Source organism: Lissotriton helveticus, chromosome 3_1, assembly GCF_964261635.1.
Source record: "Lissotriton helveticus chromosome 3_1, aLisHel1.1, whole genome shotgun sequence".
Classification (NCBI taxonomy): domain Eukaryota; kingdom Metazoa; phylum Chordata; class Amphibia; order Caudata; family Salamandridae; genus Lissotriton; species Lissotriton helveticus.
The window spans coordinates 150,154,936-150,180,549 of NC_136061.1; the positions used below are offsets into that span (position 1 = coordinate 150,154,936).

The 25,614-nt window shown below is 43.4% G+C and overlaps 1 protein-coding gene across 1 annotated transcript in view; it reads right to left on the reverse strand.

The window, feature by feature from the left end:
• Positions 1-25,614, reverse strand: part of LOC144822741 (uncharacterized) — a 2,085,503-nt gene that overhangs the window by 1,922,560 nt on the left and 137,329 nt on the right. Inside the window, exons 12-13 of the mRNA XM_078680596.1 lie at positions 11,847-11,966; positions 310-477 (exon numbers count right to left, since the gene is read on the reverse strand). Coding sequence (XP_078536722.1) covers positions 310-477; positions 11,847-11,966 — 288 coding nt within the window. The remainder of the gene's footprint in view (positions 1-309; positions 478-11,846; positions 11,967-25,614) is intronic.

Consider the following 25,614-nt stretch of genomic DNA (forward strand, 5'->3'; position numbering starts at 1 on the left):
TTATGTTTGTGGGGCAAGAGTACTAACTTATATACTCCAAAACGCCTTTTTTTATGCTTTATTAAAATTATATGGAGAAACAAATATAAAATAAACACCATATTCAAAACAATACAATCCAAGCACAGTGAATAAAAGAAATATATGCAAGCTTAACAGTTCAATATACCCAAATTCGAATTGAAAAATATAAACTATTTACAAAACAATATGCATTTTAGGAGACAAACCGCCTTTTTGAGTAGGGATCTTTGTCTTTATGTGATCAAGAATGTAAATTTCCACTTAGGAACATGTACACCAACTTACAGAGATTCTGGCTTTCAGTCCCTTTATCCAGATGAGTTTGCTGACAGTAGGGGTCGTGCTGATGTGCTGCGGAGGGTCCTCGCACATCTGCAGGTACATGTCCTTCACTTGTGTTAGTTCTTCGATGAACATGGTAACCAACTGCTGGTCCTTGTCCCGTAGATGCTCCTGTGAATATCAGCACAGGTTTAAGTCATCGTGTTCTTAACTTAATGTACTCACATTTGAACGAAAATTTGCAAACTGTCGCCAGTCTTTTGGAATTATCCACCCTCTCCTCCACTGAAGCTACGGTAACACATAAAATAAAATTGTGTGAGCTGTTCCAGGCAGGGCTTTCTTTGTGCCGGTGGTAGGAGATGGTGAGCACTGGCATTAACTTTTGGCGATCAACACTTATTATTTATCATCAGACTGTGAGCCAGTGCTACAGAGAGAAATGCAGATAAGGGATTAGAAAGGAGCAAAAAGAAAAGAAAACAGTGACTAACAAAGAAAGAAGGGATGGAAAAGAACTTAAAAGAGTGAGATAAAGATCCATGAGGTGTAGTGTGGTGGAAGAAAGAAGCAAGGAGGTAAAATGAACATTAGGCAGCTTTGGTAATCAGTAACTCCACACGCGACGGCACCAGCGGCTGGCTTCTACAAAAAAACTTTCCCTGCTGTTATATTTGTACAAAATAAGCATTAAAAGCAAGCCTGCTTTGAAGCCTAGAGAATGGGGGGGGAAATAAAATATGCAAATGGAGGAAAAAACACCATGAATTTAAAAGGACAAATATTTCTTGACACCAAAATAAAATAACACAAAAATCAACTAATAATGCAACTGGGCGCAAATAAATAGCTATAACTCTGTGTGTACTCCTTTTCAAATTCATGAAGTAAACATATTTTCAATTTAATAATTTTCACTGAATTTAGAAGTGAAAGGCTACTTGTGTGTAACTGCTTTAAACAGATTTTGAAGAAAGAATAGGATGGCCACAACCAAAGCAGTTGAATATCATGCCCTAACAGATAACCAAAAAGGACCTCATCATTCTTTGTGTGATCACAAGTGATCTGCATCCTACACCCAGTTTTGCCTGCTGCAGAAAAACTACGAAAATCAGCCAATAAAATCACTTGAGGCTTTTACTGCAACCGCAGCCAAGCATCTGTCCTGCTATTAAGGTCTGGGCAGCGCATGCGCTGCTTTTGCGAGGCATGCTGTATTCGAGTATGGAGTTGAAGTTCCACCCAGTCTCCGCCCATATTTTTCATTGGCTTGCGTCATTGTCCTTTGTAAATGCCAGAGAAACTTTTTTTGCTCTTCCTCCCACTCAGCACCTTACCCCGACTCACATTTACCACCTTGTCAGAGCAGGACTGTGCAACTTGTAATGAGAATATGACTGCAGATTCGAAGCACTTGAACAGCACCTGATCTTGAAGGGCACACTAGGTCCCAAACTACACATGCAGACTGGTGCTTTTGGGCACCGGGCAATCCCCCGGTCGGCTGGAGGGGTTGGAGGCCGGTTTTGAGCCAGGAGGGGGCCGGTTTTGTGAGTGAGGGCCGATTTTCGTTTTCGGTCCGTCCGTCACAGGCCAAGCGTCAGCATCAGTGTGCAGGTCAGTGTCAGTCGTGTTGTGACTGCCTGCAGCGCCGCCCATGCTACAGCGCCACGCAGCAGCAAGAAGCCTGATCCGAGTGCAAGCAGCAACCTAAATAAAAAGCGGAAGAAGCGTTTCAGGAGGGAGGAGGGACCGAGGGAGGTGCCTGACTGCCTGTGCGCAGCGCGCAGTCATGCCCTGCCTCCTCCGGGGCGTCTGCGCGCCTAGGGTGCCCCCCCCCGCATGCGCATTGCATTGTGGGCAAAATAACTGCGCAGTCATCACCATCACGACGAGAGAGTCAGCCAGCCCTGAAAGGAGATCACCGGAGCGGGCGCGGCCATAATTTAATTATTACTGTGGTGGCTAGCCCGCTCCTGCCCCTGGAAGTATTAGCCTGCCCTCCTGTCCTCCTGTGTCTGCCAGTGCCACCCACCAACAGCAGGAGCCGGGCCGACCTGACCGTGACTGAGTAAGTGTATTTTAATTTTTTCCGCCCTGGGCTGGCTCCCGTACCGACAATTACAGTTACTAACTTCATCATTAATGACTCATGATGACTTTGTCGTTAATGCCTGGTCTTCACTGAAGTTGGCGGGAGGGGCCGCGTCGCGCAGTGGTGGTGGTCAGTGGCATGGGTCCTGACTACAGGGTACTGGTACGAAGGGCTCGGAGTTGCTTCAGTAATGCAAGAGTACACACAGTCCGGTGGTGTTCGCCCATTTGGTGTATCATTGTTAATTGCTGGTTAGAATGAGGAAAGGCCATATTTATTCCAGTCTGATCCTTCTGGTGCCTATTTTGCATGGAAAGCAACTGCTATGGGGAAAATTACGTGAATGGAAAAACTTTCCTTGATAAACGGTATAATGAAGAACTGGAACTTGAAGATGCCATTCACACAGCCATTTTAACATTAAAGGAAAGCTTTGAAGGACAGATGACAGAAGACAACATTGAAGTCGGTGTCTGCAGTGAAGCAGGATTTAAAAGGCTCACTCCAGCTGAAGTAAAGGATTATCTGTCTGCTATAGCATAGTACTTGTACATTAGAATAACTGGGAATTTGTAGAAAAACATATATTTCTACCACAGGAGAATTACAATGTATAAAATGTTTAATTTGCAGCTTTTTTGAATACTTATTTCTACATGGTTTGTCTGACGGATCTTTTTAAAATGGTATGCGTGCAAATCACAATAAACGAAAACCTTGAACTGTACATTCAGGGAGATGACTTCCGCAGCTACAGCCAATCAAAAAGCAAACTCTGCCCGCCGTCACCCTTAATACCTCATTAATACACAGGAAATAAAGAGGGAAGAAACTCAACTCAACAATGCCTGCATGCTGTAAGCTATAAGGAAATCCATGGTGTGAAATGGAAACCTAGAGGGTCGGTTGTAATATTTGGTATGAGAAACTGTTTTTCAGAGTTTACCAATAGGTATAAAATTATTACCTCCTCAAACAATTTTCCAGAGCAACATTCACAACCTGAAGAATGACAAAAACTCCAAATTGTTGCATATTCGAATTTTAATGCAAAACTAGGAGTGGCTGCTGATACTCTGGAACCAAAACTCCATGGACTCAAGGTTCCCCATATCCAATCTATAAGATGAGACAAAAGTGGACGGGGTAGCGCAGGTGGCTGCTTTAATCTATCTAACATTGAAGCCCCACAAGTGTCAGCCCAGGAAGCAGCCATTCCTCGAATGGACATGCCGTCACCTTGCCTGGTAAAACTATGTCATGTGAAACATAGGCCATGCTCATAGGAGTTCTAATCCAGTTACTCAAAGTCGGGGAGGAAGCTTTCTGCCCATATTAAAATATATCAAAATGAAAATATTTTCACACTATCTACAGTCTTGTGACCTCGCCAGATAAGACACATAGATCTACAGTGTCCTCAGCATATGCACTGTGTTTAAAGTATCCTTCTCAGGAATTGTAGATGCTGCAAAAGAAGACGGAAAAATATTTCTTGTCTTCATGGAAAGAAGACATAACTTTAGGATGGAAACCTGGTCCTAATCTAAGAATCAGTCTATCTGATTAAAAATCCTCAAATAGCAGGGTTTAATAGACAACAGACCCAACTCACTTTGTCTACAGACTGATGTTATGGATGCCAAAGAGAACACCTTAAAGGACACATGTTTCCAGTGTCTACCTCCACCAAAGGCTCACAAGGATGAGACTATGAAGCTTTAAAGACTAGAGGTAGATCCCAAGTAGGACATGTTGATTTCATAAATGGTCTCATCAAAGAACGATCCTTTGAAACCTTACTAATCAAGGAATCCATGTCCAGAATACTCCATGGAGCTCTTGCTGTCCTTATTGCTGTCCATTGAACCATTAAAGTATTGAGTAGTGGCCAGACCTTTATCCAGAGCCAGCTCTAGGGTGGTGCGACTGGTGCAACAGGGGGTATCATGTTTGCAAGTATATCATGGTTTGAAAAGCACCTGTTGCCGCGTTTCTGGCCTCCAGCAATTTTCAGGCAACAAAAAAATGGCAAGATAACACTGGTGATTAATGTTATTTCGAGAGAAAGATTGGAGGTTTGTCGAGTTTTGACTCAAATCAAATCAAAATCAAAACAAGCTTTATTCGATTTAAACGCTTAAATCATAAAAGCATAATACTTAAAAGAATAGGATCATATGTGACGAATCCATTAGATTACAAGTTATGACTCATGGTAAGGTAGCACAGTGAGTTAATATGCCTGCTGCAAAGAACATGCACCATGCAGATCACAGAGTGCCTATAATGTAAATAATTCCGTGGGTTACTGCTTTTGAGAGATCCTATTGTTACTTGTTGAGTAAACACTCACCTACGTCGTCTGATATGATCTTTATAATATGAGTTCAATTTCCAGCTAACCCAGCCTCGGACTACGTCCCTCTGATGCAGGCCAAATGGACGTTAAATTGGGTACATTTGTTAGTAAGAACTCCTCTTATTTAAAACACTAAGAAGCTGCATAGGATTGGTATGAAGCGCTATATAAAAAAAACAGATTATTAATGACTGCCAATGATTATTTAATCTATATAGCAAGATTGAAAATACATTAGCAGCTGCAGAGCAATGTGATTCCAATCCGACAAAGTTACCACAGTGTGTAACATACAGAGCTGTGCTGTGCATATACGGTCAGTGGTAAGTTGCCTACCACTGACCGTATATGCACAGCACAGCTCTGTATGTTACATGAGGCCTCTAGTCTTGGAGTCCCTCGGAGAAGTCAGCTAGAGCCTGCCCATAGCTGCCAAGGTTTCAGATTGCTATGTGTGACATTTTCATAAGTTATGCATGTTCTCAAATCGTAAAAATCTCTCTAGAGTGCAGACCCTTGCATCTTTATTTCCAGCGCATTACTTCTGAATGTGTTTTCTACCAAGTGGAGGCTCTAGTGAGCTGCTTAAATCTTAGACGATGGCAAAGGAATTTATTTCGGCACGCCTAGTTCTTATTTCACTGCTTAAACCATGCTGAAACTAGTCCAGGCTGGCTGGCTGCTTTGTTCATGCTCCTACTTTAATCACGGCCTTGGCATGGGTTGGATTAATATTAGTGATCAGCAATTGCTGTAACTTTGAGGGATTGTGCACGGAATCTGTAGGCTGCACCAAGCTATTTTTGCTCTTAGTTTGAGAAACTATTCAGTGAGATGCAGACACACTTTATTGTTGTAAATCGCTGGCAGAGCCAGAAAGGCCATCTTTGTAGTACAACTGTACACGGTGGTGCATCCTGCAAACCTGACCCCATTGTGTCCATTGAAATTGCCATATCATGTGCCTTTGTGATAACTCCTAACAGTGAAATCTACTTATTTTTGACTAAAAACCCAGTTGTGTTTAAACATTGGAGTTAATCGCATAATCACGCATTTGTTTGCACTTTGGGGACCAAAGGAAAGTGAGGCTGACAAACGTGATGTAAAAAAAAGTTGTCTCTTCTTTTGGATCTGCTGCAGTTTACAACAAGTTTTGAAATGCTGACTCAGAGGCGTCCAAGTTTGGTCCAGGAAGGCTGGATCCTTGGCTGGTGTTGGGATAAGCACAGACTGCGTAATGTGTTCCATTTCAGACTCGGTGGATGTGCATTTATCTCATGCCCATAACCTTAAAACGTCTCTATGACTATGGACCTTTTGGTTTAAGTGTTGCCCGCTGTCAATATTGGGACGTACAGGTAGCACAGTCGTGCTCTGTCTGGCATGCATGTTGCCCCATAGGTGGCTGAAGCGGAGCCAGTCGGGGGTGTAGAGATGAAAGGAAGAAGAAAAGACAAATGCGGACAGAAAAGGGAACAGTGTGATCTCGATCTCTCTCTCTCGCTCTCTCTCTCTCTCTCTCTCTCTCTCTCTCTCTCTCTCCCTCTCCCTCTCTCTCCCTCTCAGCTCTTTCTCTCTCTCTTAGCTCTTTCTCTCTCTCCATCTCTCTTTCGCCCTCCTTCTCCCTCCCTCCCACTCTTTCTTTCTCTTGCCCTCTCTCTCGCTCTCTCCCTCTCTCTATTTCTCTCTCCCTCTCTCTCCCTCACGCGCTCTCTATTTATCCCTCTCAATCTGTCGCTATACCTATCCCTCTCTCCCCCTCTCACTCTCCCCTCCCTCTATTCCCCCTCTATCCCCCTCTCTCCCTCTCTATCCACATATCTCTCTTACTCTCTATCCCTTTCTCTATATCCTTTTCTCTCTCTCCCTCTCTCTATCCCTCCCTCTCTCTTTTATATCCCTGTATTTCTGTCTCCCCTCTCTCTCTCTCTCTCTCCACCTCCCTCTGTCTTACCTCTCTCTCTCCCCTCTCCCTCTCTCTGCCCTCCCTCTCTCTATCTCTCCTCTATCTCCCCCTCCCTCTCTCTATCTCTTTCCATCCCTCACCCCATCTTTCTCTCATTCCACTCCTTCCTCTCTCATTCTCTTCCTCTGTTTCTCCCTCTACTTCTCCCTTTCTCTTCTTCTGTCTCCCTCTCTCTCTTTCCTCCTCCCCACCCTCTCCCTCTCCCCCTCCTCCACTCTCTCTCCTCCCCTCCTCCACTCTCTCTCCTCCCCTCCTCCACTCTCTCTCCTCCCCACGTACGAAACATAACCAGATCTATTGCTGTTTTGGCCTTTCTGTCTCCCAAATTTTCTTGGGGGGGTAGAAGTTCAACCCCCCAAACTCCCCCTAGTGGTTGCTCACGGCGCTTGCTCGCTACACACCATGTGGGGGTTGGTCTCACTTTTACTTTGTTCTTTCTGATTGACTACTTGTGTCTATTTTTGGTGCTCTCTGAAAGAATGCCTATGGATACATATGACTGGGTGGGTAACCTGATGTTCTTTAAGGTCATCATCTACTGTTTACTGTGCTTTGAAAGTTGATACAATTTGAATATGTAATGAAAAATGTGCTGTAAAATTCACCATTTTGGTATGTCGTTTTTGAAACATTTCTTGGGGGGAGAACCCCCCCAAACCCCCCTAGTGGCCGTCGGGCTCGCTCGCTACGCTCGCACGCTACGGGTCGGACGGGGGCTGGCTCGCTGCGCATCGGACGGGGGCTGGTCTGGCAAAATTTGCCAGGGCTACTTTCACTTCCCAGTCCGGCCCTGTACACATGGCTTTCACCAGTCATCTGACAGTGCACCAACTGCCCCACCTGGTCACTTGGAAGTACACCTGATACGAAAGACCCGATTACCTAGAGTTAAAGGGTGTATAACGTCTTCTTTTGTATACGCTATACTCCTGAGTGTAGCATTGTTGTGTCTGAATGCTACTGTACTTGGCACTTGTAGGACAGGTAAAACCTACCAAAACATATCATTATGGAGCCAGGTGTACCAAAAGACTGGTAACAAATGTGGTCACGAAAATTGTCATAATTTGAGCACCAACGTTTTTTGGCCAGTCTCAAATTTTGTGATACGGCATAGATAATAATAGGTCACATCACAAAATCTACAGGTGCAGGAGGTCACAGAAAGACACGCCTAATAAGTAATAATTAGACAGTTCATTATTTGCAACTCCCTGTGATTGGCTACAAACACATGGGTGGTGGCCTGCAAGGAGCAGCAGACCACCACCTCTGTTTGCATTCCTAAATGGGACAAATTCTTTTAAAAGCATCCCTGATCCTTGAAGGAGCCTGGGCTGCTTTACAAAAGGTTTCCTATTAGTGAAAACATCAGGGGGAGCATGGCCACCCTGATTAACAAAGGAGAAGGTTTCTCAAAGGATACCTTCCCCTTTGCGAATCAGTTGCCACCCCAACACGGGGGTGAGGAATACATCAATGGTTTGCAACCACAATTGTGGTCACAAACTATTGATACATTCCCCTCTGATTCAGAAAGTGTAGGGGGATGTCCCTTTCATCCTTTGTCCTTATTGCAATTCAGAAATGATTGCAAAAGCCTTTTTACAAAATATAAAAGAGTTCTGTACATTCTAAAGGCCCTTTTGCAGTCTCATTCCTGTTAGCTTGCGTCTCACAGGGGTTGCAACCAAAACAGGGATTTCCGCTATTGGGCATCTTGTTTTTTAGATCTGTGTGAGAGATCATACGGACCATGGGTATCCACAACAGAGATTGAAAGATCAGACATACATACCCAACATAATTACACAGACATGGTGACAGATCCTATCTAGGTAACCAAGAGCGACTGACAATACACACTATCTTCCAGATAACTCTTCAGTCTGTGTGCTCCATATAACAGCTTTAGGGCCATGGGGAAATTAAGGGTTTCCATCATGTACATTCTTAAAAAGCATATGATTCCTATCCAACATGACAATGATCCTCGAGGAAGTTCATATTGGACCAACTAAATCACGAATATTTACACCTCCTACAGACTCAACTACTGGAGGCAGATGGAGACAGAACCTCTCCTAAACCTTTGGAAGGCAAGGCACCGGCGAGACCCATAATTATGCAACCAAGCACACTATGAGCTCTACTTGGAAAACCATAAAGTAAAGCATCAGGTAAAACATGGGGATCTTTGCGAAGGGCGATCTGTGGAACTGAGCAGTAATCAACACCCCACAATCACCTTCCTCCAGTTGCTGGCCCTAATCCCCTCATAGGAGCCCCATCATTATCCTGGAAAAGGAGCCATACTTACAGGTTCTTCATCACTTTCCTCCTCTTCAGCATCCAGTGGCCAGCACTACAAAGCCCCTCATAGCCAAATCCATTCAGGTTGTAGACAACCAATGAAGCTTCAATGCACCAAGCTCAAAACAGCTAGCCCCCTGTTTCAACCTCTCTATATAGCCCGCTGAAGGGATTTTCATTCTGTTCATCAAGGTCCCAGGTTAGCATCTAAGATGAAAGGTCTCTTCAGAACATGACCTTGTCCTGGAGCTGTTCCCTATGGACTAGCAGAGTCTTTCTTTAATCTGATCTTTCCTCTCAAGACTCTAGAATGTGGCTCTCACTTTGTGACACATGCAAGCGCAGTCACAAAGGATTAGTCACGCTCATGCCATTAATCAAAAACTCAAAAAGCCACTATCAGCGGGGCATGATGATGTGTGCAAAGTGCGAGGCCCTCTCTAGCCCCTGTACTCCTACCAGGACCCTACTGGGTTGGCAGACATTATCTCCATGCTTGAGCATTCTGCTGACTGGCAGCCATCTAACTTCTGAATAACATCAGAATACAAGGGCATTGGGAAATACAGGATGTAGACTGTTGAGCAATTTACAAATCCTCCATGCCAGAAAAGAATTGGAAAATACATGTGAGATTACATGTTATGGAAGGCAAACGGGTAAAAAGCTCAATGACTATTTCATGAGTAGCTTGCGGATACTAAAATGGATTAATGCACACTGTGCTAAGAACACATACTAAATTGTAATCTGTATGCTCATTTGTTTTACGATTCATTAAGGTTATATGTCATGATTTCATATAAATCTTATTTTAAAAAAATCAGAACAATACAGATTGTTTAGTTGATCAACATTCTCCAGAAGTGAACAGACACGAAGTGAAAATCAATTGTCTTGTTCAGTTTCCACAATTTCATGTTAATTCAGTGAATATTAACTACTATAAATTGATCTACAATGTACTTTGAAATTACAAAGCCAACTGTTTTCTACTTCAAAAACATCTAAACTCAGTGTATAGTTGGTGAAATAATTGTGTTTCAAAGATAATTTGTAATATAAGCAAACACCAAAGTTCTTTATTTTAACCTTTCTTTGGCCTGTACCCCCCAACACTAAACACATTTCCATCCCTCTACATAACCTACAAGTACACCATGGCCACTTTCAAGCGTTAGCAAAGCCGGCCGGCCTGGATTTAATGTGCCAACCCATGTAATCAAAGGCGTTTACAAATGAGGTGTTCATCGCTTGCATGCAAAAATGCTTTTTATCAAATTAAAGCCAGCCCTAATAGCTTTGCCAATGCTATATACACAGTAGCAAAAACGTATTTCTTTGAATAAAAAGCCCATAGGAGATAAAGAATTGAATGTGACAAACAGCAAGAGGATTAATAGTATCTACAACAGGCACATGCTTCCACATGCTACGTTTGCTCAAGAAGGCATTACCATTTCTTCCCTTATCTGCCCGGAAGACCTTGTTACAGACTCTTGTTGTGAGCCGATTGGATTACGGCAATGCGCTATTGGCCTCTGGCAATGAGTCATTATTGTCGAAATTGCAGGTCATGCAAAACACAGCAGCACGACTAATATCCAATGACCGCCTATAAAGGCCTCCGCTCCCCTTTCAAAATCTCTTCACTGGTTGCCAGTAAAGAATAGGATAATATTCAGAATGTGCTGCTTAACCTTCAAAGCCCGACTGGGCAAAGTCCTGAGTATCTTTGTCAGAGACTTAAACTATATCATCCTGCTAGGAATTTGCGTTCCAGTGAGAAGGAGTTACTGTAAGTCCCTTGTATTCGACGAGCTAGATGTGGTGGAAGATCTTTCTCCTATTTGGCCACTATCCTCTGGAATAAAGTGCCATTCCCCGTTAGAATCTGTCATTTAGAAAAGCACTAAAACGGTACTGTTTTAGATTTGGTTTTGGGCATTTTGTACTGACTGTGTGCCGAGATACCCCGGTTAGGGTGATTCATGCGCGTATCAAACTAATTTATTCATTCATGCTTTCCAATGGAAGTATCACTGAAAGGCAGAAGGATATACTAAACAGCCAAAAGCATGAGGTGAGACAGTAATGACCTCTGGGTGGAACCAAAGCCTGCTCAGTAACAATAGTTCATGCAGACAGCTGCGTTGAGAAGCCTGACCCAAATAGAAGCCCACGTGGAATATCTAGTTTTTAGAAAAAGTTCCGAATATAGAGGACCCAGGCCAAATGATAATGTTTTGAATTGGTCACTCTTTTAAAAGTGTTGATACAAGGGATGAAGACGGGTCTTAGCAATAGGATGTAGGACAGTAGGAGGAAAAAAGAGGAAATAAAAGAGGTAAGTAGCAAATGGAAATGTCAACAAGGAAGTTGAGAAGATAAGGGAGGAAAAGGATTTTTGGAAGCATGGTTAACATAAAAGGTACTGGAGACGAGGGACGGGTGAAGGGAAAAATTAAACAGAAGAGAGAAAAGTGTCAATGTAATATAATGGTGGATGGGGCAGAAAGAGACGACTGTGTGGGGTGATGACTGTGTGGGGGATAGAGAAATTGGGAATCTCCCACGCCAAACAGAACAAAGAAAAATCCAGTTGTTGCAATGCATTTTCAAAGATCCTAATAACTTTACCTCCCGCTTCAAAAAACATTTCTGGTCACGTTAGCTACATCAGGTCAAAGTTCATCAGCAGAAAATAGTAGAGTTGAGAACACAGGTCCTGTGGCTCTGTTTCACCAGACAACAGTGACCAGCTCGTGGACAGCCCCCTAGAGGCGATGTTTCCTTACCTTTATTAGCTCTCTTCTGCTGATGCCTTCAAACACCTCCAGCAGCCGCAGCTGAGCACCAATGGTATGACACTGCTGGAAGCTGACCCTCAGGATCCCAGCCAGCTGATGCTCCAACTCCTGCAGTGAGGAAAGGCCAACATAGTGCTTGTTCAGCTTTTTGCAAAATCATGTTTGTAAACCTCAAAGAACTAAACTGTTGTCATCAAAGGATGTTCTACGTAGCGGATTAAGAGTAAACATGCTGGGCATTCATTTAATAAGGGGCGATTAAATGGATTCTGTCCTCAATCAATTTCTTTATTCGATCCGTTAAAACTACAAATCATAGAAGTACAGAACTATACGGTATATATGGAAAAAAAGAAAACCACATTAAAAAATCTGTGGAAATATAAAATATATGTAAAACCATATTTAAAAAGACGCAGATTACAATCAAATACATCTTGGAAGTTAATAAAGCAAGTAAGAAGCATTTCTTCATCTCAGGTCCCTGAAACCCTTGGGACTAATAAATAAGTGAATATACCATAAAAAGCATATAGAGGTATAAAAGTAATAACAACGAATTAAAAGCAGCATCAACATTAGTTGATTCTGTTCTCAATTGTTTTTTTATTTTTTATCCTTAATATAGAAATCTTTTTGTGCTTTACTATAAACAATACATAGGCCTCCGTTATGAGACACCTGGTATTTCTGGTGCAGTATGACTGGGGAATTACAAGTTTATCCCCCACTGGGCCTTATATAATTTGATATAACACGTGGAATTCACTACTAAACACACCGATTTCCACATGTAAACCTGCAGTTCTGGGACATTTTAAAAGAATAAATCCCTCCAGATTTGACATGGAGGATTTGGACCCAGAAACTAATGTAGTATTACTGCAAGCTATAATACCGCATGTTTTATAAATACCGCATGTTTTATAATACCATTTTAAAGGAAACTCAGGCTCCTGCCAAACCGGCATTAAGGGCAAACGTATAATAATGGCATTAGTTGGATAAATTAGTAACCAACAATGTAATTGAGCTGTTTTGTCCTTGTTACTTTATTATGTGCACTATTCTAAGACCCCAGATCTCTGCATGATCCTTTTTGCACGATTCAGGTGTCAACTTGGATGTATGTGAGACTAGGAGTTAGATGCAGCCCAGGAAAAGGTTTTTAATTCTATCCCCAATATTGCACTGAGCAAGTTGGTGTAAGCGAGTGAACTCAAACTCTGCAGGGTGTTAGAGAATTTCTTCCACCAAGAAGTTTAATTAAAATGTGACACCATACAACTTATTTAACGAAACAATTTGTTAAATATATTGACATAAAGCCTGTAGCTCTGTATTCTAAGGCTTCTTGGCATCTCCCCATCTCTGGTTCCACTTGCCAAGTCACTGGGATGCATCATCAACCAGAGCCTTAACTTAACGAAACTCATCACTAACCAGATACAAGTGCATGCTTCCAGCCCCCCACACACAGTTAAACCAGTATGTGGTTTAACAGCTTTGTCCAGCTGTAGATGTTTGACGTTAAAAAAAGAGGATAACTCCGAACGTAGAAATCTTCACTGCAATTCACATTCCAGGGGAAGATTAAATTGATAGCGTGAATGTGAATTTCAGATCAGGTTGATGAATTTGTAACTCCCGGAAGACTACGCTTCCTTCTCGGATACCACCTGCAGTCTTGCCCCGCTGAACTCTACCTTCTCAGAACATTTTACTGAAACTTTCTTCTAGTTATAGAGATGAGCCCAATACACTTCTTGTATCCGCGGTCGGCCATATTTTCCTACTTTGACCCAGTCTCGCCTGACAAGATGTTAGTGGTTCGCACTTTGATATTTTAGGTGCTAGTTTTTGCCATAAGCTTCAAAATTCATAACTCCGGTTCTACTAATTGAATTTTTGTTTTGGTGTCAAATAATGTATTAAAATTTACTCTATGATTTTAAATTGGTGTGGGATTTTTCTTGTGTTATGTTTTCATTTTGTTACTCTTTTTGTGCTGCATAAATACTTTACACATTTCCTCCAAGTTAAGCCAGACTGTTTTTGTTTCAAGGTACCAGAGGGTTAAGCACATGTTAATTTAGTGACTTTTGTGGCTCACCCTGACATGGATTGTGGTTGTTGCATTAACTTGGGTCACCCATACTCAACCCTCAACCCAATATCTCAGAGATGGAAACAAGAAGGGTTAGGAAGTAAACACCTCTCCATCTCAATTTTAGCCCTTTACCAATGCTCTCTAAGACCTAATCCCCTTTCCATTGGGAGATGCTGTGCCTATTGGCATTGAAAATGAGATCTCATTCAGGTTATGGTCACTGATACAATTTTCAATAGGCTCCTCAGAAAGGGTTAGCTCATTCATGAGCTTTAATACAAAGACATAATCTATAATTGTGCCCTGTCTCCAGCCTACAGAGGTGGCCCTCTGGTCTGACTAGTCCTCCAGTGTTTTCACCGTATTCAGGAGGCCGAATTCTGACAGAAATCTATATACGCTGACTTCCCCTGCTGTCAGATTTCTAGGTGTTAGCCACCCTGTACCAAATTAAAAAAGTGTTATGATACGTAACGTTTGTTCCAATTTTGTCATTAAAACCACTCCCCCAGACTAACATTAAAATTATTATAGACTTCAAGAGATCTATTCTTTAAAACAGTTAAAACATGAAAAGAGGTATCAAAGTCTCCCTCCTTGTTCTGCACATTGATTGAGTTATAAAAATGAATGAGTTAAAACTTAAAAGTATTAGAAAATGCAACCCAAAGAACTTGAATTCCAATGTGAGTACATTTGATTGGTTAAACCTTGAACACCCCGGAGTTTTGAACCAGGGTAAGCATCCCACCCCACCCCCAAGCTCAGCCACTAGTAGAGAGCACAGCAGGAATGCTGATACTTTGGTATCTGTCCCAAACAATGTCTTCAATAGACATTTCCTGAAGCATAACAATGTCAACTTTTTCGACAAATGTTAACCACTCATTGTTTAGCTACGTGGACCTAATGCCAGAAGTATTCCAGCACATCAAGTTAATCAATAATTTCCCTATACGTGCCATTAAGCTGGTACGTGCCAGTTTAGCTTTGGAGATCAGCATGGGCCTCTTATCTCTAATAGAATTATAGTTCAGTCAATCAAATCCATCCAGGTTAGGGAGGGGAGAGAAACAGTTTGAAGCTGTAACATGCAAATTCTGTTTGGTCAGGCCTTTCAGTCCTAGAAAGAGATGAAGGATTATTGATGGGTATAAGGTGCCTCTAAAAGAAACCTAGCGGGAGCAAGAGGATGCTGGTGTGGACGTTGCTGTTAGATTGATTGTTCTAGAATAGTTAGTGTGCAAGATATGGATATTTGAAAGTGATAACCATACAGTCAACCTCGATTTGTTTGGCATTAGGGCTGATTGAATTCACTCTTCGGGTCGAAAGTATATTCCTGTAATCATTGAGAGAGAAGTTGGTGCTCTTAGATAACCAATGGGCCACTTATTATTTAGCTGAAAGTGGATTCCTCCTGTGTTAGAGGTATAGCCGGAACATTATACAGAATACCCTCATAAGGGAAACATTCCAGGGGAAGATTAAATTGATGGCGTGAATGTGAATTTCAGAACAGGTTGATTAATTTGTTTGTCGATCTTGCCCCTTGTGGCCACAGCCTGTATTAGCGGTGCTCCTTGATGGCAATGGATGTTAGGACTGTTGACTGCCCACTGCTCTTCACTATAGCGTAAAGCCAAACTACCCCGACTATACCCTTGACCCCCACACCCACCTCAACCTTGGTCTCCCCCAACTTCTGATCCCCCATTTACACCCAATAACTTGCCATTGATACTCCATCATTTCTTGAACTCTCTCCCACTAAAGTTCATCCTACCCCTACCCTCAATCCTCTCTCCCTTATGCTTTCTCACTAAGTACTCCAACATCCCAACCCACAGTCTTCTCCCCCTTGCCCCCCTGCCCACTGTTTCAGGACCTGACATCCCGCTCATATATCATATTTGAATCCAGACTGGACGAGATTTCAGAAACCTTGCAAGAACTCAAAGCAGACTTACATAGACTCATTCACTTCACTACAGAGATGAACAACCTTCAGTTCTGTAATAGGAACCATAGGTTTAATACTATTGCTAAGGACCAACCTTACAACCACCCTGCCTCATCTCCAAAACAACTCCCTTCCACCCTGACCTTTCCGGCCCTATCATACGATAGGGAGATGGAGAACTAGACCCTACCCCAATGTGCCCACATGACCGATTAGATGGAAAGTCCCTCTAACCAAAAACGATATCCAAACCCTCCTCTTGCCATATAACTTTCCTCACCTTGATACCAGTTATAATCAGGAAAAAATCCATGCCATCCCGGCAAACCCTCATAATGCTCCTAGGCACCACTTTACAGCGGTCAATAACCACAACCTCAGGAGAGTTATCCTCACACAATCTACCCCAACACACCTCAAACCTCATCAATTGCAGATCAGCTTTAAGACATGGGGACATATTGCTGACCTGATCCTCACACGGAATTTTGACCTTCTTATTCTGACTGAAACCTGCCTAAATGGCTTCTCGTCTACTATTCTTGACATACTAGTCCCTCTTAAGCATGGCATTTCTAGATTAGATAGACCCAGTGGACCAGGCGGTGGCATCGCTTACATTCACAGCCTCAACCTGTTAGTCAAAAATGCAAAAACCCCCGCTCTATGCTCCTGTGAATACCTATGCCACGATGTCTCTAGCAAAAACAGATCTATCTGTAAACTACACATGATCTACCACCCTCCAGGAGACAATCGGGCTTTCATGGAAACCATTGTAACTAACACTGGTCAACAGTGTACTCAAATGTTCCTTGAGACTCCAACCGCCAATGGAACGATCCTGCAGTCCACAGCTTCCTTGCTGACCTCAACCTGACTCAATTTTGCGACAGGCCCACACATAACAAAGGGTTGACTTTAGACCTATCATTGTGAAGCCCAACTTTATTCAATTCGACTCTATCCTGCCTGTAATTGGACCGACCACCACCGCATCACATTCCTCATCATGCAAGTTTTGATAACCTACAGAGTCTCTCTGCCACACCTTCCTGCCTCCTCCTCGTGAGATGTCAGATGTCCATGATATTACAAATCAGTACACTTGTTCCATGAACTATCCTTGACTCGATCGCTCCGCTACAGTTAAAAAGAGTGTCCGCAAAAGACTCCAAACCCCGGAATAGTGGTAGCCTTAACACAGCAATGCGCAACCAGAGGCTTGCTGAACGTCAGTGGAGATCAGCTTCGCACCTTGAACACCTCAAGCACCTGAGATAATTGATGAATAAATAATACAAAAGCATCAGAAGTTCTAAAGAAATTTTCTTCAGAAATCAGCTGGATCAAGCCAATAACTGTCCCAAAAATGTTTTTGAGCTTTTAAAAGTATCATTTAACTGCGCACTGAATCTAGTCTGCTATCAAACTGTGAGAAATTCACCTCCTTCCTCCTTCAAAAGATAGAAAGCATGAGAAAGGACCTGCAGACGGCCTTGGAACAGGGTACTCTCCCACTTCACACCATCCTCTCTGCTTCCAGGTCTACGGTTCCCTCATGTCCCACTGGGCACCTCCCCAAAAACAACACATCATGTAACTCTTTTAAAAACTTTGAGGAAAGACCATCCTTAAGATTCTAACATCGCTGAAACCTTCAAACCACTTCAATGACCCGCTAACGTCCAATTTCTTCAAGGAGATCTTACGCTCGATACTCCCACTTTGGACCAAGATTGCTAATGCCTCACTCGCTGGCATGTTTTTCCCATCCTAAAAAAAATAACAACTGATAAGACTGACTTAAACAACTTCAGACCTATCTCCAATATTCCTACCCTGGCGAAACACCTTGAAAACTGTGTTCACATCCAACTCTGTAACCACATCGAACAATTCTGACTATTAGACCATTTTCAATCTTGCTTTCATCCAGGGCACAGCAATGAATCGGCTATGACACACATAGTGGACGATGTACAAAAAATGCTGGATCAGAACCAATCATGTCTGTTAATCCTCCTAGCCTATCATCACCATTCGATACGGTTAAGAATGACAACCTACTAGACCTCTTGGAACACCGCATGGGGCTATCAGGAACAGTCCTTAACTGAGTCACCTCCTACCTCGAAAACAGGACTCAAAGAGTCTAGGTTAATTGCTCACTATCAGAGACCACTGTGGTCACATTATGCAACCCTCCAGGGCTCCTCACTCTTGCGCACACTCATCAACCTGTTTATGGAGCCCCTAAAGGAACTTCTGAGCTTAGCCAACATCCACTACCACATGTATGCTGACGATACCCAACTTTACCTAAATGTTGCCTCCCTAGAAGACAAAAATTGCCTCAACACAACTTTACAGAAAACTCAAAATTGGCTATCATCCAATCACCTCGAACTAAATATTAAAAAAAAACGAATTCCTACTAATTGCCCTGCCCAACCAATCACCTGTCATCAGAGAATGGTTGAAAAATCTTACAGACTTCAACTGCATTCTACAGGTCATTGATTCAGAGAGATCACTGGGAGAAATTCTCAACAAGAACCTCAACATGCCGAAGCACATCAGTGCCGCCACAAAAGCGGAAATCACCAAATGATCATTTTAAGAAAACTAAAACCCTTCTCCCCCCCATGATTACAAGCATGCAGTGCAAGCCCTAGTGATTCCCAGGTTGGGCTATGGAAGTGCAACCCTCTCTGGATCGCCCAGATCGAAATTGGCTCCTTTAAGGGCTTTGCTCAACGCTGCTGCAAGACTCATCACCGGCTCAAAAAGAAACAACCACATCACCCATGATCTGAAATTCCTCAACTGGCTCCCATTAGAAGGGAGAAACCAGCAAAAAATTAGCTGTATGACACATAAAGCCCTCTACTTCAAAGCCCTTAGGTATCTTGCCCAGACATTCAAACTTTCTGGTGGCTCCAGAACATCAAGAAGCTCTAACACCCTTTTTCTGAAACCACAGAGATTCTACAAGAAGAAAACTTACAACCACTCTTTCTCTTGGATGGCCCCAAGAATTTGGAACACCTTGCCCACTGAAGTCAAAGCACTCCTTATGAACACATTTCCTCCCTAGATACTGTATGCCCTTCTTCCCTAAATCACATTCATGACTACTCTCGCCGGCAACTGCAGTGTTTTAAACCTAGCACTCCTGACTCTACCCTCCAGTTTCTTGTCACTCCTCATTTGACAGTTTTATTGTCTATGTTATGTTGGCTTTTATTGAGTTATCTCCTATACCATTGAGCATTGTAAAGCGTACCCTCCCTTCTCTGGGTGCTACCTATATCCTGCATTGTTTTTCTTTGCAAATGATTTTATTGTTGTCACTATGCTGCTCTCTGTCAATTTGTAAAGCGCTCTGATACCCACCAGGGTCAAGTTCACACTAAAAAACGAGCAAATAAATTCAATATACAGTTTGCCTTTGCATTTTCATGTAAGACACTGTGTCCCATCCATAGCTCTGAAATCAAAAGTATATTCAATATTTTGTTTATTTAAAGAGTGGTGTTAGGTAATGTTGCATTATCTTGTATTGTTATTGGGTGGTACTAGATAGATGTAGCTCATTTTAGTTGATCATATGTTTTTTTACTGTGTATTTATTATAAAAACTTCTGTTATTGGAGGTGAGCCACGTTATTACTTGCTCATCCTCGAAGGCTAAACTCTTGCTGGTTTGTCTTGCATTTTAGACTTAGAATTATTTTGAGATTTTAATCTTATAATTTATTTTGTGACAGACCTTCCCACTGCATTTGATAGCTAACTTCCTATGAACCTTTATCTACGTTGAGACTGGCTCATTTATTTGCCTTCTGTAATGCCTTATTCATTTTTAATAAACCTTCATGGTTTTCTAATTTAGCTGCAGAATCTCTGAGATACTCATTTCTGGAGTACTGATTACTTTATGTTCTGATTTGTTTGAGGTGTTTGGTGTGAGCCCCTTGCCTCATGTTCTTTTGAGGTTTAACACTGACCCATAGTGAACGCTTTATTTAATATATTTAGATATCAAATATAGCTTTTTTCAGTGTTAAGAGAAGAGACAAAGCACAATTTAGTATGGAATCTATCTGTTCCTGTGTAGGGACCAGGTAACCTAAATGAGCACACTCATAAGTGAGTCTAGGGATGTAGGGTAAAAAAGGAAATGTTGGTTGGAAGAGCGTTGCTGCACGGGAGGGAACTTATCTGATCAGCCTTTGTGATAAGTAGTCGGGAGACAGATCATGCTTAAGTACCAAAATTATTAGTTCTGGGCTATTCCTGTTCTTTGCTGATAACTAGTTAATCTGGTAAAACAGAAATGTGCCTTCTTCTGCATGATCTGCCTGGATGTTTTACCTTTTATGGCCCAATCTTTTTGCTCGTGTTGTTTACTGTGATTCAGTGGCACAGTGGCTGTGCTGTATCCCTAAACATGTACTATAGAACTGGTTTCAACCAGTTGAATAATTTTAACTTTCAACTAAGATCACAGAAAATTTGCAAAGAAAATGAGTTAAATGTCATACATGCAGTTTAAATACTAGAAATACCCTTAAAAGTTAATTTCTACTCCTCACTCTTGCGCACTCTCATCAACCTGTTTATGGAGCCCCTAAAGGAACTTCTGAGCTTAGCCAACATCCACTACCACATGTATGCTGACGATACCCAACTTTACCTAAATGTTTCCTCCCTAGAAGACAAAAGTTGCCTCAACAAAACTTTACAGAAAACTCAAAATTGGCTATCATCCAATCACCTCGAACTAAATATTAAAAAAAAACAAATTCCTACTAATTGCCCTGCCCAACCAATCACCTGTCATCAGAGAATGGTTAAAAAATCTTACAGACCTCAACTGCATTCTATAGGTCATTGATTCAGAGAGATCACTGGGAGTAATTCTCAACAAGAACCTCAACATGCCGAAGCACATCAGTGCCGCCACAAAAGCGTAAATCACCAAATGATCATTTTAAGAAAACTAAAACCCTTCTCCCTTGGCAGTTCGGGCTGGACTGTTCCCATGAGGCACAAGATCAGACTGATTTGCATATGGCCATGTCTGAACTGGGGTGGCGGAGTGAGCTAAAGAACGGTGATGGATTAAACCCAGTTCAGTTGACTGGGGGTGAGTGTTTGTACTGTCAACGCTCCGTCCATCACCACCTTTGGTTTTTCTTTGTTCGCCCTAAGTTGGCAAGGCATGCTCAGACGTGAGTCCCTTGCTCACTTTGCCACTTGAGTCATGCAAGCCCGGCTGAAGACGGCTGTAATGCCAGAACCTGTCCTGGGAAGGTTGATTCCGGTCCAGGGAAGACATGGCTTGGCAGTTCGGGCTGGACTGTTCCCATGAGGCACAGGGTCAGACTGATTTGCATATGGCCATGTCTGAACTGGGGTGGCGGAGTGAGCTAAAGAACGGTGATGGATTAAACCCAGATCAGTTGACTGGGGGCGAGTGTTTGTATTGTCAACGCTCCGTCCATCACCACCTTTGGTTTTTCTTTGTTTGCCCTAAGTTGGCAGGGTATGCTCAGACGTGTGTCCCTTGCTCACTTTGCCACTGGAGTCAAGCAAGCCCGGCTGAAGACGGCTGTAATGCCAGAAACCGGTCCTGGGAAGCTTGATTCCAGTCCAGGGAAGACATGCTTGGCAGTTCGGGCTGGACTGTTCCCATGAGGCACAGGGTCAGACTGATTTGCATATGGCCATGTCTGAACTGGGGTGGCGGAGTGAGCTAAAGAACGGTGATGGATTAAACCCAGATCAGTTGACTGGGGGTGAGTGTTTGTATTGTCAACGCTCCGTCCATCACCACCTTTGGTTTTTCTTTGTTCGCCCTAAGTTGGCAGGGTATGCTCAGACGTGAGTCCCTTGCTCACTTTGCCACTGGAGTCAAGCAAGCCCGGCTGAAGACGGCTGTAATGCCAGAAACCGGTCCTGGGAAGCTTGATTCCGGTCCAGGGAAGACATGGCTTGGCAGTTCGGGCTGGACTGTTCCCATGAGGCACAGGGTCAGACTGATTTGCATATGGCCATGTCTGAACTGGGGTGGCGGAGTGAGCTAAAGAACGGTGCTGGATTAAACCCAGATCAGTTGACTGGGGGTGAGTATTTGTATTGTCAACGCTCCGTCCATCACCACCTTTGGTTTTTCTTTGTTCGCCCTAAGTTGGCAGGTTATGCTCAGACGTGAGTCCCTTGCTCACTTTGCCACTGGAGTCAAGCAAGCCCGGCTGAAGACGGCTGTAATGCCAGAAACCGGTCCTGGGAAGCTTGATTCCGGTCCAGGGAAGACATGGCTTGGCAGTTTGGGCTGGACTGTTCCCATGAGGCACAGGGTCAGACTGATTTGAATATGGCCATGTCTGAACTGGGGTGGTGGAGTGAGCTAAAGAACGGTGATGGATTAAACCCAGATCTGTTGACTGGGGGTGAGTGTTTGTATTGTCAACGCTCCGTCCATCACCACCTTTGGTTTTTCTTTGTTCGCCCTAAGTTGGCAGGGTATGCTCAGACGTGAGTCCCTTGCTCACTTTGCCACTGGAGTCAAGCAAGCCCGGCTAATGCCAGAAACCGGTCCTGGGAAGCTTGATTCCGGTCCAGGGAAGACATGGCTTGGCAGTTCGGACTGGACTGTTCCCATGAGGCACAGGGTCAGACTGATTTGCATATGGCCATGTCTGAACTGGGGTGGCGGAGTGAGCTAAAGAATGGTGATGGATTAAACCCAGATCAGTTGCCTGGGGGTGAGTGTTTGTATTGTAGTGTGTTTATCTAGGGACCTGTATCGATACTCCAATTTCTGACCCTTGTCCGGTTATAAATCACTAATATCCATACAACGGCACAGAAACCAGTTTCATAAATTAGTCATAGCGCATGCTGTCACATTAGGCAAGCACTATTCCTCCAGCCCCCTAGAAAGCACACCGAGTTCCCTAAACAAACCAAGCCTCCAGCAAACCTGGGAAATCCCCGCTGCTATTGTTTTGATTTCGTTCGAGAACTCCTGTAAAGAATGTAAGAACGACCAGTTCTTAATTGACGTCTTATGTCCATCCTTACGTCAAACCAGGCACCTCTCAGGTATAAATATACCGACACTGCCCTAAGTAAAGACACAGTGGTGATGAGCTTGGAGCAGCGACTACTTGCCGGAGAGCCCAGCTGATGCGAGAGCCCACGGACGCTGCCCCTCCCTTTTTGACGCGCTGAGGAAAACGCTGCCTTTCCTCTTGCCGAGGAATCCAGCCTCCAGCGTTTCCAGCTTGCCCTCGCGGGTAACTGGGATACCGAGTCCTGAGAAAGAGATACCAGCCCTCCTGCCTTCTAAATCCCAGGTACTGAACTGACTAACCCCTTACAGAGAATTCTTGAGTCAGACTCTTGGCAAAACAAACTTAACTTAAACTGCTACTTACTTACTCCCTCCCATGTATTAGGCTTAGGTGAGGTACACCGGGGTAGGCGTAGTTAGAAGCACCAGTTGAGTACGATTAGTCAATGTATATATGTATGTATATCTTTTATCCATTTTAAAGTAACATATGGCTAAGAAACCATATCAATGCTTTTACAGTATTATTTTATAATCCTGCTTTTACTGTATGCATTTTACTTAACCATCAGTATTACAATTGTAGCGATTCATTTCTCTTGTATGAGAAAAGAGACTGATCAATAAATAACACCTTTTATTGAAAACGCCCGTCTCTTCTCTTCTCTACAATCTGGTGAAACTAAGTATGCACGTATTGACTGAGTAAAATAGCTGTCTTTTGTTTTCACATGACTCTAGAGATATACTCTTGATCAGGGAGAGCAAAGTTGTCATGTTCTATGGTTGTCAGAAACTAAATCCCTTCTTGTCAATCCAGGGAGGTTAAAATCCTCCTCGCCTATTCGAGAAAGTTTCTAGTGGACTCTGAGCTAGCTAGCACACAAAACCTAAGTCTAATATCGTCAGTAAAAGACCTAGTTAACCTCAGTCCTACGTCTACACTACTGAAGATATTATTCCAATGCGCAGAGCCTATTGGGAATATAGGAACTACACTACATGGCGCCCAACGTTTGATAAGGCGATAAATCTAACGCAAGGCAGAGTAACTCAGTCGTGCTTTTTCACACAGACCCTTTCTCCCATAAATACTCCAAAGACGTCTGGAGTGGGTAAAAGGTTAAAAATCCGCCAAATTTAGTAGGAGGAGACTCCTATGTATGGTTTTTGGTTTATTCAACGTTGAAGGATACAGTGTTCCAAAATATTGTGCACCTATTCTTTGTTTACTTGGAAAACTGATCTGCAACAAAAACCTTTCTGTCAGTAAAAATGTCAGAAACTGAAGAAGAGAGGGAGACAGCTAGAATAGCAGCTCAACTCCTAGTGGATGACACAAGTCTCCTACAACAAGACCCGGATGCAATACTCATCCCGGTCAGCATAAGAAATACTATAACACTTAAACTTATAGAAAATGGACTAACACCAAGAGGTGGTACAGTCATATTTGTAATTGAGGCACACGGGGAGAGGCAAGATGGCGGCTGTGTAGACGGCCGAGACAGCTCGATCGAGGAGGAGCGCCATGAACAGCTGATAGACCCCGCAAGCATTTTTTCCGATCGGTAAAAAGCCTGAGGTCGAGTAAATACGGATGTGAAAATGAGAATTTGTCCCACTAAGAGCGCCGAGGGAAGGAATTGAGCTAAGGCTGTAAATGAACGCCGAAAACGAAGGAAGAATTACTGCATGAAACTGACCTGCATGAAATTGACCGGCTGTCAGCCGCTGAAGCGGCTTCTGCTTGATGCTCTGCTGGTAACGCGGAGACTGAGAGGCGGGTCGGCAGCGGGTCTGTTGACGGATACGGAGGTGGAGGCAGTGGAGCTCGTGGTATCCGCCTTCAGCAGACGGGCAGTGTGGAGCAGCTGGCTCAAACGGAGTCGGCAGCAGTGCAGGAAGCTCCGCGGAGCCGACACGCAAGTGGGCTGTCAGGCGACCCTGGTACAAAGGGAAGAGGAGGTGCAGCGATACACTCTGGAGGAACCCCGGGGCGTGGGAGCGGAGGAAGATACTAACAACGGTATCCCAGGCGGTAAGGAGCAGTTTGGGCTGAAACAAAGGAGGAGGGAAATCATGGCCCCAAAAATGAGCGCCAGCGCCAAAGCGGCAGCCAGAAGGAAGGCTGCAGTTGAAGCGGCAGAATTACTAACAGACCTTGAGGGCAACAAAAAGAAGAAACAAGGCTCCCCCTCTGTAAAAAATCCAATTCAGCAGCAAGGGGCATGTAAACCAAACTCAGATTCCCAGGGTACAACCCCAATCTCTGATATATTTCAGAGAGTGATTAAAAGTAAAGATTCCAAGGATGTAAAGGGCGATTCGATGCAGACCCAGACTCAGACTCAGATTGTACAAAGGCTTGATATAGGGCCCCCTGGGGATACAGAAGGGGTTCTATCTGAACAACCTAACACAGCTGGAATTATAGAGGGGGAAGAGCAGCAGGGGGAGACTCCTGGAAACGACTGTTTGGATAATGTTTCAGTAATGCCCCAAGGTTTAGAAAAGACCCTGGATGAGGATACCGAGGGGAGTCACGGAAGTAAAAAAGAAGTCCAGAGTGAAGCATTCTTCTCTGTATCAGAGG